This window comes from Panicum virgatum, chromosome 5K, assembly GCF_016808335.1.
Source record: "Panicum virgatum strain AP13 chromosome 5K, P.virgatum_v5, whole genome shotgun sequence".
Taxonomy (NCBI): domain Eukaryota; kingdom Viridiplantae; phylum Streptophyta; class Magnoliopsida; order Poales; family Poaceae; genus Panicum; species Panicum virgatum.
The window spans coordinates 16,757,047-16,774,329 of record NC_053140.1 but is presented as its reverse complement, the minus strand read 5'-3'; the positions used below and the strand labels follow the sequence as shown (position 1 = coordinate 16,774,329).

The window sequence follows — 17,283 nt, the reverse complement described above, 5'->3', positions numbered from 1 at the left end:
ACTCAAATTTTCATCACCGGGAAACTGCTGAGCGGTATGTTTGTATCGTTTGAAAAATCGAGTGAGACAACAACGAAAATTCACTCCAATTTTATGTGTGTAGTAGTCACTCCCAAAGGGAAAAAGGAAAGAGCAGAGAACAAACCATATTGGGCCATGATTGGCTGGTTCCGCCTCGACAAGGCCGTCTTATGGGCCCTTTGTGCCGCCTGACTGACTACCACGCCAGTTGGGCCGGTTGCTGCCCATGAGCGCCGCGCGGGCGAGAAAAATGCTACGTGTTCCGCCTCATTTCTCCTCTGCTTCTCTCAAACCCTAAACCCCGAGTTCTAAAAAGAAAAAAAAAAACTCTAAACCCATGGCGCCGCCGGCCCACTCCGCCGGCGTCCGCCTGCTCCTCCTCCGCCGCCTCCTCTCCACGGCTACCGAACCGGCGGCGGAGGCTGTTGCTACGCCCGCCGCCGCCGCCGCCGCGAAGGCGGGGAAGAAGGGGGCCTCGCTGGCGCTCTACCGCCGTCTGTCGGCGCTGGGCCGTTCCGGGGAGGGGGGGAGCGTGTCGTGGGTGCTCAACAAGTGGGTGCGGGAGGGTGGCGCGGTGCGGGTCGAAGATCTCGTCAAGCACGTCAAGGAGCTCCGCAAGTACAAGCGCCACGCCCACGCCCTCGAGGTACATACAACCGGTGGGTCGACCGCCCATTCGATTGATGCTTGCACCCGACATGGAGATGAATCGTCCGGTGCTTTCCTGGATTTACTGATTATTTTAGCTTGCGAAGATTTGCATTTAGTAGCGGACCATTTCCTCTCTGGTCATGGCACAGATCAATGATGGTGATGGTAGAACCCTAGTACAGTTTGAGCTGGGCCTGCTCAGGATGCTCTGTTCGGCCCTTGGTAGTGTCCATGCCTAATTTAGTTGTATGCTGTTTCACTTTGAATAGCAATGTTGCCGAGTCCACTTATTTTCAGTAGGCGTTGATACTCTTGTTGGACTGGTACTTTGGTTTATTTAGGCTATTCAATTAAAAACGTTTTACTTTAGTTTTTCATGTGCTACATTTCTTCATTCGTACGCAAATCATGTTCATGTTCTTTGGGTATGCTGCGCTGGTGTCATTGTGCTGCTTTCATTTTGCTTCTTAGTTTCAACTTGCAGCTTTAGGATGTGCTTTTATTCTCTATTTGGGCTCACAAGCTTTCCTTGTGAATGGTGGTGGTTTATATTCATTTGATACCACACATATTTTTACTAATGTTGGATATAGTAATTGAACTTTATAACAAATTTTAACAAATAAGAAAATAATAATGTATTTCACTGCAGTTGGTTAATATCCTCCTGATTGGATTCCTAGTGTGCCACTTGCTCACGGCACATCAAAGCAGTGCCACCCATTTTACCCTGTATTTCTTCTCGCTATTTTGTAAAATGCACTTAATTGGAATGACACAAGCACGGTAGGAGGATAATCAGTGTGTTTGCTATCCAAATCAATGTCAGCTCAACTATACCCTCAGTTGCAATCGTGAGTCGCAAAATATTAATATTTCTTAAGTTATCAACAAGTCTTGATTCAGAGTTCTTTGTACATCTGCTGTTGATGGTCTACTTATGTTGGTTGTACTTAAATTATAATGTGGTGTCATTTTCATGCAGCTGATGGACTGGATGGTCAATGCAAGGGGCATGACCATGTCACACACTAACCATGCAATACGTCTAGATCTTATCTATAAAGTGCGTGGCATTGAGGCAGCTGAGGCTTATTTTGCTGATCTCCCTGATCCAGCCAAGAACCATCGAACTTATGGTGCACTTCTCAATTGTTATTGCTCAGCAAAAAAGGAAGAGAAAGCAACAGATCTCTACAACAAGATGGATGAGCTTGGCATCTGTTCCAGTGAGCTAGTCTTCTGTAATCTGATGTCCCTTTACATGAAGTTAGGCCGGCATGGGAAGGTCGATAGTCTCTTTGAGGAAATGAAGGTGAAGAATGTTAAACCGAGTAACATCACATGCTGCATTCTGATGACCAGCTATGCACAATCAAACAAGATAGATGCTATTGAAGAACTTCTAAAAGAAATTGCAGAAAAGGATGTGGCTCTTGGATGGTCTGCATATAGCACACTCGCTTCTATCTATGTAAATGCTGGCCTGGTTGAAAAAGCAGAGTCTGCCCTGAAGAAACTCGAGGAGCTTGTTGGTGCTGATGATGGCAGGCAACCTTTTGATTTCCTTATGAGCCTTTACGCTTCATTAGGTAATTTGAGCGAGGTCAATAGGGTATGGGATTTGATAAAGGCCAAGTTCTCAAAGGTGACCAACACAAGCTACTTCGGCATGCTTCATGCTGTTTATAAGCTTAATGATATTGACCGCATGAAGCAGATTTATGTGGATTGGGAATCCAATTATGAAATCTATGATGTGAGGCTGACAAATATGATGATTCGTGGGCATCTGAAGCTTGACTTGACTGAAGAAGCAGAGGCACTGTGGGAGAAGGCCAAGGAAAAAGGCGCAGAGTTGGACTCCAAAACATGCGAGCTATTTCTTGATCACTACATGGGTAAGGGGGACATGAACTTGGCACTGAACTGGGTGGAGAATATGATCAAACTCCCCAACAAAGCAGGGAAGCTCGATCAGGATAAGATCCTCAAGTTCCAGAAGTATTTCGAAGAACACAAGAACGCAGACGGTGCTGAGAGGTTCTGCAACTGCCTGAGAATGCTAGGGTGCATTGACGGGAAAGCGTACGAGTCCCTCCTGCGCACTTACTTGGCTGCCGGTAAGAAAAGCCGTTCTCTCCGTCAACAGATCAAAGATGATAAGATCGAGATCTGCTACGACATCGGGAAGTTACTGAAGAGGATGGACGACAAGGGACGATGAGATGCATATTTATCTTGACCTCTAATTTATTGTAGTGACTGAATCATAAATAACCTCTTCCATTAGCATCATAAAGCAAATGTGATAGTAGATCCAACAGTTTGGGTGTTCTTTGGCTGTTCATGTAAAGGGCTAGCTCATGGCTGGCCTGGTGGTGTTCCAGCTTTTGCTGCTCTTGCAAGAAGCACTAGGGAGCAACGAGATTGTTCCAAGTGCAACGTGAGGTCTTGTCTAGCTAGGCTTTTTTGCGATACCTTTTTTCTTACTTTTTTTTCTGAATTTAAACTGCTGTTACAGACTCGATGTACTGGAGAGAGAATCCTACTACAGAGCCGTTTCCCTTTCCATGTCTTGTGGGCAGTGTGCCATCAGGTTGATGTCCTGACAATGATATGTGCATGCTCGCGAGAAGTGTGGTGTGGATAGGTCTCTGTGAATAGGCCAGCCATTCGTGCTTAGCCTTGCAAATGGGCGGGGAACCAGATTATACCCACACTAATCCATTTTCATGAGGAAAATTCACTCCAAACCGCCACCACCACACAGCAACCTAGCTCAAACATTTTAGTTCATAAGGTAATAAACTATTAGACAAACTATGATTACATTCCAATAAGAATCCTTTTTTCAAAAAAAAATTGGGGTATTGCATTTTTACTCCTATTTTGAATCCCAATTGTGATTTTATCCTCATTTTTTTGACTTTGCATTCCCCCTGCTGTTCAATTATGAAGCCTCTGTTTACCTCTGTATTCACTCCATCAGCTGCATCGAGAATCTAAGAATTTTTTTTAAAAAAAAACCTTCGTAATATAGTGAAAAGATGAAAATACCCCTTATCAACCCCTTATCCCCAACCGTGCAGTTTCTATCCAGACTCGCGGGGCTCGGGGTGAACCCTAACCCAAATCAGGCTCAGGCGAGCGGCGGGGCGCGGGCAGGGACGAGCGGCGCAAGTGAAAGGGCCAGCGGCGGGTGTAAGGATCGATGGACCAAGAGGGGGGTGAATTGGGCCTTTTTCAAATTTCTAAAACAAGGCAAAGCAACCTTAACTTATGCAAAACTAGTAAGGCTCAATTCACCAACCGGCTAGCTAAACAAACTACACAAGCTTACAAAGAAACAACTAGATACGAAACTAAGCAAGGTAGAGCTAAGCTATGATCTCTAAGGTCAAACACATGAATAATTGCATGAAAGTAAGTGCTTGAAAGTAAAGAGTGGGCAAGAGACTACCGGATTTTTTCCCGTGGTGTCGATGTGTTGGCACACACCCCTAATCCACGTTGTGACACTCACTAAGAGTCTTGTCACCTCCCAAGTCACCGAGACGAGGGCGCTCACTAAGAGTCTCCGTTCACCATCCCGGCGTGGTGGAGCTCAAGCCACGTACAAACTTCTTCGGGCTCCCACAATCGTTGACAAGCTCCGGAAGAAACACCTTCAATCACCAAGATCGCCTAGGTGCTGCCAATCACCAAGAGTAACAAGCTAAGGCCTTCACTTGAGTAAGAACGGATGCACACAAGCTTCTCTCTACTCAAGTCCTTAATCTTGCTTCTTGATTGATTGAATGAACAAGTATGTGAAAGATGAAGCTCAAGGTGGCTCTCAACAATGTATGAGTGTATGAATGTGTCCAGGTGTTAAGAGAGTGCAAAAAGACCCATTGGAGGGGTATATATAGGCAGCTCACACGAATAGAGCCGTTGGAGAAAAGCTGTCAGAAAACTGCGTAGCGCCGGTTAATCCGACGTACCTCCAATAGTCAGCGTCGGTTTAACCGATGAATGTAAACTGCCCATTCTGAAAACTAGCCGTTACAACTTGGGCAGATTAACCGACGTATCATCGGTTTAACCGGTGAGTGTAGTTGTCCACTGATCAACTGAAAAACCAAGTCTCTGGACAACTGCACCGACGTTAACTCACAACCATCGTCAGTTTAACCGGTGAGTACAACTTCAGAAATCCCTGGAAAAACCATCTCACTGGTCAATTGCACCGACGTCTCATTTCAAACAGCGTCGGTTTAACCGGTGTATAGAACTTGAATCACCCTGGAAAAAATAATTTTGGACTAATGCACCGACGTTAAATTCAAACACGGCGGTTTAACCGGTGTGTTGACTTGTCCATACTCTGCTGACTTCGTTTAACCGACGTATAGAAAAGGGAAAGCGTCGGTTAAACCGGTGTTAAAGACTTTTTCTGATTTTGCCTTTTCTGATTTGAGTCTTGAATGAAATCCAAATATTCTTGAGATATAAGTTGAAAATCACTTATTTGAACTTCTAGGAACCTGAGTGACCATAGTGTGCATCCATTTTTGATTGACCATGTCCATGCTCAAGTTACTTGGCCTTAACCCCTCTTAATAGTGCGATCACTACAAAACTATAAAAACTATACTAACCTAAGTGTCATTCTCCTCCTTATGACACTTAGGACTAGAAAGATCCTTAGTCTTGACATATAATTGAGTTGAATACCGAGATCGCCTTTTTGAATAACGAAATTTAGGGGCCTCTTTTGATATATGACCAAATGAGCGATAATGATCTATTAAGCTGCACAAACTCATTAGTCACATAAATGGTTGTCATTAATCACCGAAACATACCTTGAGGGCCTAGATGCTTACAGTGGGGCCAGTGGCGCGCGCAGGGGGGCGTTGCTAGGCGGGACGAAGCGGGCTCACCTGGGCGAGGCGCGCGGGGGCTGCGGGAGATACGCGCAGCGAAGCGGGCATCGCCAGGCGGCTGCAGGCGAGGGCCGCGGGAGCCACGCGCGACGCGGCTCAACTGGCGGGGTGCTGCTCGCCATGGATCCGGAGTCAAGTGTGGAGGTGGTGCTCAGGTACGAATTTCGATTTCTCACTGTCTATTGGACAAATGTGGGACTAATTAATCTCGGGATTTAGATGCTTGCACTAACTTGCTTTCAATTGCTCTAATTTGTAGGCTAAATTAGATAAGTTTGAATCTTGTTGTTAGGGTTCGATCATTCTTCAGTTTGCCTGACGGGGGACCAAAAACATATGTGAAGGGTAAAACTTTGCCTACTCAAAGGATTAATGTCCATAACTATAGCTTGCTGCAGTTGGTTGATTTCATAGCTAAACACTATTTATGGGATTCCAAACAGCACATTACTTTGTCGCGTGAGTCTGAATATACTATAGAGATAAAGTCTGATGAGTAGTTGTTTGAGTGGGTTCAACTTAATCTAGATAAGGGAGTAGTTGAGATTAATGCTCAGATCAATGATTTTGAGGGCCCATTGCAGTGTTCGCCAACGAAACGTAGGTGTCACCCATCTGTAAGAAATAAAGCATCCACTACCACCAATGAAAGAGCCACCGAGCCACTGAGCCACCTATCAAAATGAGAGCTGCACCAATAAGAGAGTCACATCCACAAGTAAGAAAAAGAGAGGCACCAAGTGTAAGGGCATGTATTCTGACACTAATTCACTTGTAGCATCAAGTGATAGCAGCTATGATAGTGATTTGGCTTCATCGTCTGTCTCTAATGATGATTGCCCTCACCCCGAGTTTGATCCTAATGGTGAAGTTGTTGACAATGATGATGAATATGACTCTTTCCCCTTTTCATATGATGTTTTTGATCCAATTATCGATGTAAATATGGTGTTCCCAGATGTGGATCAGTGCAAATCTGCAGTTACCCATCATGCAATCTTGGATAATCATCCCTTTGAGATTATGAAAAGTACAAGAGCAGATTTAGAGCTAAATGCAAGATAGCCAACCAGGCTGCAAGTGGACGTTTTTTTTTTTGCATCAACTAGTATGAAATACATTGGTTGCAAGGTAATTAGCAAGTAATTAGCACCATTTTTCTGTCATTTTCAGCAAGCAATTAGCACCTTTTCTCTCATTTTCAGCAAGTAATTAGCATATTTTCTCTCATTTTCAGCAAGTAATTAGAATATTTTTTTGTCATTTTCAGCAAGTAATTTGAACATTTTCCTGTCATTTGTTGTAGGTTAAGATAAGTGGATCAAAGTATACTTGTGGTTCTTTCAACAATTGTGGTGAAACAATGGCCTCAAACAAATAGCTGTCTGACAGAGTGCTGGATGGTCACAATTGGCTATTTCCATTGACTTATGGTATGATCGAAACTGAGTCTACAGAAACCTGGACTTGGTTTGTTAATAACTTGAAGAAGGCTATTGGTACTCCTCCTACTCTTGTCATTAGTACAGATGTGGATAAAGGTATAGAGGTAGCTGTACATGATGTATACACTGGAGTTGAGCATAGAGAATGTATGAGACACTTGTGGAAGAATATGAAGAAGAATGGGTTTGGTAGTGAGTTTTATGGTAAGAATATGTGGTGTGCTGCCAAGAGCTTCACAATTGATAAGTTCAACTACTTCATGGGCAAGATAGAGGAGAAGATCCTAGTGCACTTGAGTGGTTAGATGAGAATCATCCAAGCAAATTCTCTGAAGATTGCAAGGTAGATTACATCAACAACAACCTTTCTGAAAGTTTCAATAGTTAGATGTCAAAAACTAAGGATTTTCATATTGTTGAGATGCATGACAAGATAAGACAGATGAACATCAAGAAAATAGTTTGAGGGCCAAAATTGGTAGGAAAATGTCAGGAAACATCATCCCAGCTGTCACCAATGCTCTGAATGCTAAAACCAAGACTATTAAGAACCATGAGGTGTTGATATGTGGGGATGGAATAGCAGAAGTAACAGTGAACAGATTCAGACATACAGTGAGTTCGGAACAAAGGACATATACTTGTAGGGCTCGACAAGTGATTGGAAAGCCCTGCACTCATGCTCTAGCTTTTATTGCTAGGCTTAGTAAGCATGCAAAGATGGATGATTTTGTTGATGACTACTTCTCTGTTGATAAGTTTAGAAAGGCATATGCAGGTACTTTCAATCCTATGACATCTAAGGATAGTTGGCTTCACAAAATGGATCATCTTCACAAACCTCAGTGTGAGCAGTGGATTTCTAGATATTTCTATTTTATTCCTACTTTATGTTGTCAAAATGTTAACTGAACCTCTTTCTATGTTTGTATAAAGTGCAAGTGCAACAGAAAAATAGAGAGGGAGGGAAAGACGAAGGAGAAATCGAAGTGAAAATCAAATTGGAACAGAAACTGCTGGAGGGAGGGAAAGAGGAAGAAATCCAAGTGAAAAGAAAACTGAAACCTAAGATGCTGGAGGAGGAAGGGGAAGAGGAAGAAGGGGAGGAACTGGAGGGCGATTGGCTCAATTGTTAGGAATAGATGCATGAATGTGATGCAGCCACCTCTAATCATGTAATATACCAGTCGTTTTTGTTGGATACCTATGTTGGGACATGATCTGATGGTGCTTCTCTTTTGAATATGTATGATAGGGGGTGTGATTTGGTAGTACATCTCTTTTGGATATGTATGTATGATGGAATATTATTTATCGATATATGTATGGTTTCAACTTAATTTTGTGTGTCATGTTGCTATCCAATTTTCTGTCAAATATTTGTTCATATTCTTATTGAAATGTTGCTGAAATATAATGGCAAACGGGGGTATATTCGTAAAGTTCTAAAAAATTAGGGGCATATTCGCAAGGACAAAATTGTCTTCTTGACACCGTTAACTGCTGGTCACGAAGTAGGGATAGAATGAGTGTTCATTTGCGAACAGTAAGGGTAAAAATGCAAAGTCAAAGAAAGTCAGATAAAATCACAATTGGAGTTCAAAATAGGGCAAGACGCAATTGCCCTAAAAAAATTTATAGTGTAGATCTTGCCACATTGTTTTGCATAGAGTATCTGCCAGTTATACTGAGTCATCTCCAAAAGCTTCAATTAATTCGATAAAATTTTGTAGTGTGAATGCGAGATTTTATTTTCAGGGTCCGGCTCTTTACTTGGGGTCCACGTATAGGTCTAATCACAATGTTTTGCACAGAATAGCTACAAATTATACTGAGTCATCTAAAACAAATTTCAATCAATTTTGATAAAATTTATAGTGTGAACGCGAGATTTTATTTTCAGTGTCTGTCTCCTTACATGGACCCACGTGTAGGTCTAACCACACTGTTTTGCACAGAGTAGCTACCAGTCATGCGGAGTCAACTCCAACAAATTTCGGCCAATTTTGATAAAATTTTATAGTGTGAACGCGATGTATTATTTTCAGGGTCCGACTCTTGATGTGGGGTCCACATATAATTCTAGCCACATTGATTTTGCATAGAGTAGCTGCTGGTCATACTGAGTCATTCTAATAAATTTAAATTAATTTTGTCTAAATTTTATAGTGTGAACGTGAGGTTTTAGGGTTCGGATCTCAGCGCGGGACCGACATTTATATGTAGTCATATTGTTTTGCACTGAGTATCCATTTCAACCCACCCTAATCCGTACTTACATAGATCCCAGTCCGCCGCGCTCCATTATCTAATACAATCTATTTCAAACATACTTTATATCAAAACCCAACATAAACTCATTTTCAACCAATTTCAACCCAATCCATCTGCAGGGTTTACTCGTCCTGGAAATAATTGCCTGCAAGACTGTAGTCCAAGGCTGTCAAGTGTCAACAGGTGATGGGTTGCCTTGACTGTCTTGTCATACCGTGTACATAGGTGAACTTGATACGAAGATAATTTATTGGCAAAGGAGTAGAGGCTGTGTTTAGTTCGCTCCAATTCCTCCGAACTTTCTAAATTTTCCATCATATTGAAATCACATCAAAACATTAAATATAGTAAATGACTCATGCATGAAGTACTAAATATAAATAAATAAAAAACTAATTGCATAGTTTTGATGTACGTTGCGAGACGAATCTTTTGAGCCTAGTTAGGTCATGGTAGGACAATATTTACCACAAACAAACGAAAAGTGGTACAGTGTGCTACAGTGTCCGATATGACTTTTTCTACCCTTTTCCAGGATCTAAACACACCCGAGACAATTTAATTGCCATCGACTTTTTGCCTGTGCATAAAGCTGTCCGTAAAGCTGTCCGGGCCGTGTTTGGTACTGTAGATGCAAAGAGAATCTTGTATTCATGATGTACGAAACGCAGTCTGTTTGCAAAACTTTTTCACAGATAGATGCAATTTTGCGCGTCGAATCTAATGAGCATAATTAATCCATGATTAGATACAGTAATACTACAGTACCAAGGTCAAATCTTTCTCTAATCGCACGGTCAAAGCCCTCATAAGGTACAACTTTGCTACAGTACCCAAGGTTTTGGAGATGATTTAATAATTAGACTTTATTTAATACTATTAATTAGTGGTCAAAGTGCAAAAAGATTCACCAATTTTTTCACCATCACAGCCAAACACGGCCCCGCAGTGCCTCCTTGGAACCGTCCGGTACTCTGTACTCCAGTATGCCCATTGCGTTTTTTTCCCCCCAGCGGGGGACGATAATCGATATGGGACCGTAGCGTTCGGGCACCCATACCAGCAGAACGGCAGCAGCCTAGCATCCAGCAGCCAGCAGAACGGTATGGCCATGTCGGCATGCTCCCGCCGCCTGCTCCCCACTACCGCCATGGGAGGGGTGGAGCTCCCCCGGTCGCCCGCGGGCCACGGCTACGCGAAGCTCGCCCGCTCGCGGGTCGCGGCAGCGTGGAGCTCCCCCAGCCGCCTGTGGGCCGCAACGGCGCGGAGCCCGCTCAAGGCCACGGCCGGTCTCTCAGGCAAGAGAGGGAGGCAGGGCCGACATCGAGCTCGAGCTTATGGGAGGGAGAGAGGGAGGCGGGGACGACGCCGAGCTCGAGCTGGCTAGTCCCGCAGGAGAGAGAGAGAGAGAGAGACGGGCACCGGCCGCCTTGCTGGGCCGGGCGTCGCCATTGCCGGAGCATGAGCTCGAGTCGGCGGATCTGGACGAGGCGGCCTGCGCGCGCCGCCACCGGCCTCCGCCTCTGCGTGCCTGAGGAGAGCCGAGCTCACCAAGGGAGGAGAGAGGAGGAGCACGCCGCCGAGCTCGAGCCCACTCCCCGGCCGCAGCTCACTGGACGCTGAGTGCAGGAGAGAAAGGGGAGGGGGGCCCTCGCGCGGGCCTCAGTCGCACGGCACCCTGGCGCGGAGCTCCGCCAGCGAGCCGCCGGAGGAGGGGATGGGAGCTCGCCGTCGCTGCGAGGCCGCCTGAGCTCGGATCCGCGCAGCGGAGGAGCCGAGCCAAGCCGAGACGGAGGGGGAGGGCAAGAGGCGCCGGCGCCGACGGCGAGGGAGGGGGAGGGAGGAAGGGCGCCGGCGTGTGGGGAAGAAGAGGAGAGAGTGGGAGGAAGAGAGGAGCGCCGCGTGTGGGGAAGAAGAGAAAGGGAGGAGGTGGATAAAAAAATCTGATTTGTGGGTCTCATATATGACTGTTAGTTGATATAGAATAGAGATATAGAAAATAAACGGGGGTAGCGAAACTAAATAAAAAAAGAGAAAATTTCGATGACTATGCAAGAATATTTGTTTTAAGAAAATGAATTTAGAGTACCGCTTGAGCGGATAGCATAAGCCAAATAACGCGGGTGCAGTGGATGCACGAGGGCATATAATAGGGGTTTAAATTAGGTGCGTTAAATCCTATTGATCAAGTACTTTAAACAGTTTTTACTTTTGAGTATAATAAGAGTGGATGCTCATATTTTTTTAATTTATTTTGAAATTTATCTGGTACTCTTAATTTCAATTTTTAATGGGACAAGGCCTTGTTCGTGTACTTTCGTTAAAACAGTCGAGTGGAAAACCAAAAGAAAATAAAATGACCATTTCTATTCATATTGAGTATGATAACTCATATTTTTTAATTTATTTCAACCGGTACTATTAAGTTTAATTTTATTAATGTGAGAAGGCCTGTTCGTGTATTTTCGTAAAAACAGTCCACTGGAAAACGAAAAGAAAATGGAAAATGAATTCCTAAACTTTCCTCGAGTAATTTTCTATTGCTCCCGTCAGCCGTTTTTTCACCTCATAATTACCGAACTGTGAGTTTTAGCACCTTGTGTTTGCGTCTTATATAAATGTAACTAGGCGTATAGCCGCGCAATTGTGCCGCTAGTATTGAAAATTCAAAATTTTGCATGTCGTTGTATTTTTACTTAAAGGTTATACTATTTTTTTTACCATAAATCATTCTGTTCATTATTGTAAATTATGTCTTATTGTTGATTAAAATAATTCAACTATGATCTACCTATAATAACAATTTGATTTATTGAGTTTTAATAATATTATGCAGATAATTATTCTTATTTCATTTTACTTTGATTGATTGTTGTTAGCTTTAGTTTTTATTAATAATATATATTTGTAACTGATACATAGCTAAATGATATTTTATATTTAATTTTTTATAATGACATTGGTGGGTGGTTTTTAATTAGGCACAGGGATATTTTATGCTAATTTTTATTGTAATAGCAGTGGTGGGTAATTTTTATTTTTCTATTTTTTTCGATTAATGTGAGAATTTCTAAGCCTTGAGAGCGAATGTGGAGACTCCATTTGTTGGCCAAATAATAAGATAATAGATAGGATTCTGTTTATTTTTTGATTATACGCTCAAATTTCAGCCCATTTGCCTCCTCTTTCTCCTTGTGCCTCAACCTCACGAACCATGCAGCAGCACCTTGTCGAGGCCCAGCCACTCGTACACACGTTGGAGACGGTGACTAGCATCCTGTTTCCAATTTTCAGCTGGTTGATTTGGGTTTGGTTCTCACTCGTTTTATATTTGGTTTAGGAATGAAATGATTTTATTCTCCTATCCACTCAAAATTTCATCACCAGAAAACTGCAGAGCGATATGTTGTATTGTTTGAAAAATCGAGTGAGACAACAACGAAAATTCACTCCAATTTTTTTTTTTTTTTGACCAGGAATTCACTCCAATTTAGACAGGAAAGCTCGTTACTTCATTCACGCAGCCGAAGAAAATGCTCCGACGTAAGGGCAAGCTATTATGAGTAAAGCGCCAGAAGAACTCACTCCCAAACCATATTGGGCCATGATCTTCCGCCTCTACATGGCCACGAACTGACTACCACACCAGTTGGGCCGGCTGCTGCCCATGAGCACCGCCATGCCTACGTGTTCCGCCTGATTTCTCCTCTGCTTCTCTCAAGCCCCTAAACCCATGGCGCCGCCGGGCCCCTCCGCCGGCGTCCGCCTGCTCCTCCTCCGCCGCCTCCTCTCCACGGGTACCGAAGCGGCGGCGGGGGCTGCTGCTGCGCCCACCGCCGCCGCCACCGCCACCGCCACCGCCGCGAAGGCGGGGAATAAGGGGGACTCGCTGGCGCTCTACCGCCGTCTGGTGGCGCTGGGCCGCTCCGGGGAGGGGAGCGTGTCGCGGGCGCTCAGCAAGTGGGTGCGGCAGGGTGGCGCGCTGCCCGTCCAAGATCTCGTCGAGCACGTCAAGGAGCTCCGCAAGTACAAGCGCTATGGCCACGCCCTCGAGGTACACCGTGGATCGACCGCCCGTTCGATTGAGTCTGATCAGATAGTACCTTGGTGGTTTATGGGACGGGCGCTGGAAGAGTATATGTGAGATTTTGCGGAAGCGAGTAGCAATCGACCTAATGCGATGCCTGCACCGGATGCCTGCACCGGAGATGGAGATGAATCGTCCAGTGCTTTGCTGGAAATTACCGATTATTTTATCCTGCGAAGATTTGCATTTAGTAGCGGACCATTTCCTCTCTGGTCATGGCACAGATCAATGGTGGTGATGGTAGAATCCTAGTACAGTTTGAGCTGGTCCTGCTCAGGATGCGCTGTTCAGCCCTTGGTAGTGTCAGTGCCTAATTTAGTTTTTTGTAGTTTCACTTTGAATAGCAATGTTGCTGTCTTGCTGAGTCCCACTTATTTCAGTAGGCATTGATACACTTGTTGGACTGGTACTTCGCCTTTTTTTTTTTTCTCGAACATACTTCGACTTATTTAGGCTATTCAATTAAAAACGTTTCAATTTAGTTTTTTCATGTGCTACATTTCTTCATTATACGCCAATCATGTTCATGTTCGTTTGTATTTGGGTATGCTGCGCTGCTGTCATTGTACTGCTTTTATTTTTTTATGCCCAGAGACGCATTGGTAAAGGCCGGAGGTCAGCTTGACCAAAGGCCACTTGATTGAATTGAAACTGAATTTCAGGTTACATGAGTTCCTGGTGGTTGCTGTGCTATATAGCAGCAGCACACCAACTAAAGTGCTAAAGCAAAAGTAGGCCAAGGCCCTTCAACTTGGAAGCCAAGGCAAGTCTAAAGCAAGAAAGTAAATTGCATAAAGTAAGATACAAACACTAGGCTTATGGCTATTGCTTCTTAGTTTCAGCTTGCAGCTTTAGGATGTGCTTTTATTCTATTTGGGCTCCCAAGCTTTCCCTGTGAATTGTTGTGGTTTATATTCATTTGAGACCACACATATCTTTACTAATATCGGATATAGTAATTGATTATAACACTTTTTAACTACTAAGAAAAACAAAATATTTCAATGCAGTTGTTTAATATTCTCCCGATTGGATTCCTAGTGTGCCACTTGCTCACGGCACATCAAAGCAGTGCCACCCATTTTACACTGGATTTTTTTTGCTATTTTGTAAAATGCACTTAATTGGAATGATATAAGCATGGTAGGACAGTGTGTTTGCTATCCAATCTATGTCAGCTCAACTATACCCTCAGTAATCGTGAGTCGCAAAATATTAGTATTTCTTAAGTTATCAACAAGTCATGATTCAGGGTTTTTGTACATCTTCTGTTGATGGTCTACTTATGTTAGTAGTACTTAAATTATAATGTGGTGTCATTCTCATGCAGCTGATGGACTGGATGGTCAATGCAAGGGGCACGACCATGTCACACGCTAACCATGCAATACAACTAGATCTTATCTATAAAGTGCGTGGCATTGAGGCAGCTGAGGCTTATTTTGCTGATCTCCCTGATCCAGCCAAGAACCATCGAACTTATGGTGCACTTCTTAATTGTTATTGCTCAGCAAAAATGGAAGAGAAAGCAACAGATCTCTACAACAAGATGGTTGAGCTTGGCATCTGTTCCAGTGAGCTACTCTTCAGTAATCTGATGTCCATTTACATGAAGTTAGGCCGGCATGGGAAGGTCGATAGTCTCTTTGAGGAAATGAAGGTGGTGAAGAATGTTAAACCGAGTAACATGACATGCCGCATTCTGATGACCAGCTATGCACAATCAAACAAGATAGATGCTATTGAAGAACTTCTAAAAGAAATGGCAGAAAAGGATGTGGCTCTTGGATGGTCTGCATATAGCACACTCGCTTCTATCTATATAAATGCTGGCCTGGTTGAAAAAGCAGAGTCTGCTTTGAAGAAACTAGAAGGGCTTGTTGGTCCTGATGATGGTATGCTACCTTTTGATTTCCTTATAAGCCTCTACGCTTCAGTAGGCAATTTGAGCGAGGTCAACAGGGTATGGGATGTGATAAAGGCCAAATTCTCAAAGGTGACCAAGAGAAGCTACCTTGGCATGCTTCAAGCTCTTTATAAGCTCAATGATATTGACGGCATGAAGCAGATTTATGTGGATTGGGAATCCAATTATAAATTCTATTATGTGAGGCTGACAAATATGATGATTCGTGGGCATCTGAAGCTTGACTTGACAGAAGAAGCAGAGGCACTGTGGGAGAAGGCCAAGGAAAAAGGCACGAAGTTCGACTCCAAAACATGCGAGCTATTTCTTGATCACTACATGGGTAAGGGGGGCATGAACTTGGCACTGAACTGGTTGGAGAATATGATTAAACTCCCCAACAAAGCAGGGAAGCTCGATCAGGATAAGATCCACAAGTTCCAGAAGTATTTCGAAGAGCACAAGGACGCAGATGGTGCCGAGAGGTTCTGCAACTGCCTGAGAAAGCTAGGGTGCTTTGACGGGAAAGCGTACGAGTCCCTCCTGCGCACTTACTTGGCTGCAGGTAAGGAAAGCTATTCTCTCCGTCAACGGATCAAAAATGATAAGATCGGGATCTGTTACGACATCTGGGAGTTACTGAACAGGATCGGCGACAAGGGATGATGAGATGCATATTTATCTTACCTCTAATTATTGTAGTGATTGAATCATAAATGACCTCTTACATGAGCATCATAAAGCAAATTTGATAGATCCAATCCACCAGTTTGGGTGTTCTTTGGCTGTCATGTAAAGGGGGTAGCGCATGGCTGGTAGGTGGTGTTCCAGCTTTTGCTGCTCTTGCAAGAAGCACTAGGGAGAAATGAGATTCTTCCAAGTGCAACGTGAGGTCTTGTCTAGCTAGGTTTTTGCGATACCTTTTTCCTACTTTTTTTTCTAATTGAAATTGCTGTTTCAGACTCGATGTACTGGAGCGAGAATCCTCTAGTACAGAGCCGTTGCCCTTTCCATGTCTTGTGGCCAGTGTGCCATCAGGTTGATGTCCTGACAATGATGTGCATGCTCGCGAGAAGTGTGGTGTGGACAGGTCTCTGTGAACAGGGCAGCCATTCGTGCTGGAAATAATTGGGACTGTAGTCCAAGGCTGTCAAGTGTCAACAGGTGATGGGTTGCCTTGACTGTCTTGTCACACCGTGTAAATTGGTGAACTTGATACGAAGATAATTTCGTTCTTAGCAAAGGAGTACAGACAATTTAATCACAGTGCCTCATCGACTTTTTGCTTGTGCAAAAGCCAAAATAACGCGCGTGCGGGGTGGATGCCGGAGGGGATGTTCACATATATAATATAGTAGGGGTACTTTCAGCAGTTTTACTTTTTGTTTGTAGGGGTATGCTCTTGCAACTTGCAAGTGCTACTTTTCCGTGGCCTGGAAACATTGCAAATGTTCCAACATGAGTATACAGATCTTTGAACTGTTTACCTGTGCGTAAGGCAAAATAATGGAATAGACCTCACTCTCAACGAACCCATGTATTTTGGGGAAAATATGATCCCATGTAATAGGGTTAAAATCTGGTGTTTAAATGAGCGGTCATAATTTACATACACAAAATATTTCCAACAATTATATATTTATTTGTAGGTGTATGATAGAACAGGCCCTCACAGGTGTTACGGGCCTTGCATCTGTTAAGGGTAAAATAGTCATTAGGTCTAGTCTAGGGTTCCCCTTGTACACTCTATATATATCCCCATGGGCCTCAATACAATATATTCTTCCACTCTATTTCAAATCGTGACATGGTATCACAGCTCTAGTGAGATCCGTCCGCCACCCTTCCTCCTCGTCGCGGCGCTGCCCCTGGGAGCTTCATCTTGCTCCTGGGGGCGGCATCCTCATCCCCAAACCCCGTTGTGGCTCCCCTCCGCCGCGTGCCAGACCGCCAGTCGCGGCTCCCCTT

The 17,283-nt window shown here is 43.9% G+C and overlaps 2 protein-coding genes across 2 annotated transcripts; both read left to right on the top strand.

Moving 5' to 3' along the window:
* The first annotated feature begins 343 nt into the window (after positions 1-343).
* On the top strand, positions 344-3,244 carry LOC120706685 (pentatricopeptide repeat-containing protein At4g01990, mitochondrial-like). Its single transcript, XM_039991380.1, has 2 exons — positions 344-667; positions 1,658-3,244. Exons 1-2 carry the CDS (start codon positions 359-361, stop codon positions 2,897-2,899), a joined length of 1,551 nt encoding a protein of 516 aa, XP_039847314.1. The 5' UTR covers positions 344-358; the 3' UTR covers positions 2,900-3,244.
* A 9,796-nt stretch (positions 3,245-13,040) lies between these two features.
* LOC120706684 (pentatricopeptide repeat-containing protein At4g01990, mitochondrial-like) lies at positions 13,041-16,221 on the top strand. Its single transcript, XM_039991379.1, has 2 exons — positions 13,041-13,376; positions 14,740-16,221. Exons 1-2 carry the CDS (start codon positions 13,056-13,058, stop codon positions 15,979-15,981), a joined length of 1,563 nt encoding a protein of 520 aa, XP_039847313.1. The 5' UTR covers positions 13,041-13,055; the 3' UTR covers positions 15,982-16,221.
* The last annotated feature ends 1,062 nt before the right edge of the window (positions 16,222-17,283 follow it).

Coding starts and splice junctions, on each gene's coding strand:
- LOC120706685 (XM_039991380.1), top strand. CDS start 359: ATGGCGCCGCCGGCCCACTCCGCCGGCGTCCGCCTGCTCCTCCTCCGC. Junction 668..1,657: donor GCCACGCCCACGCCCTCGAG/GTACATACAACC, acceptor ATTTTCATGCAG/CTGATGGACTGGATGGTCAA.
- LOC120706684 (XM_039991379.1), top strand. CDS start 13,056: ATGGCGCCGCCGGGCCCCTCCGCCGGCGTCCGCCTGCTCCTCCTCCGC. Junction 13,377..14,739: donor GCTATGGCCACGCCCTCGAG/GTACACCGTGGA, acceptor ATTCTCATGCAG/CTGATGGACTGGATGGTCAA.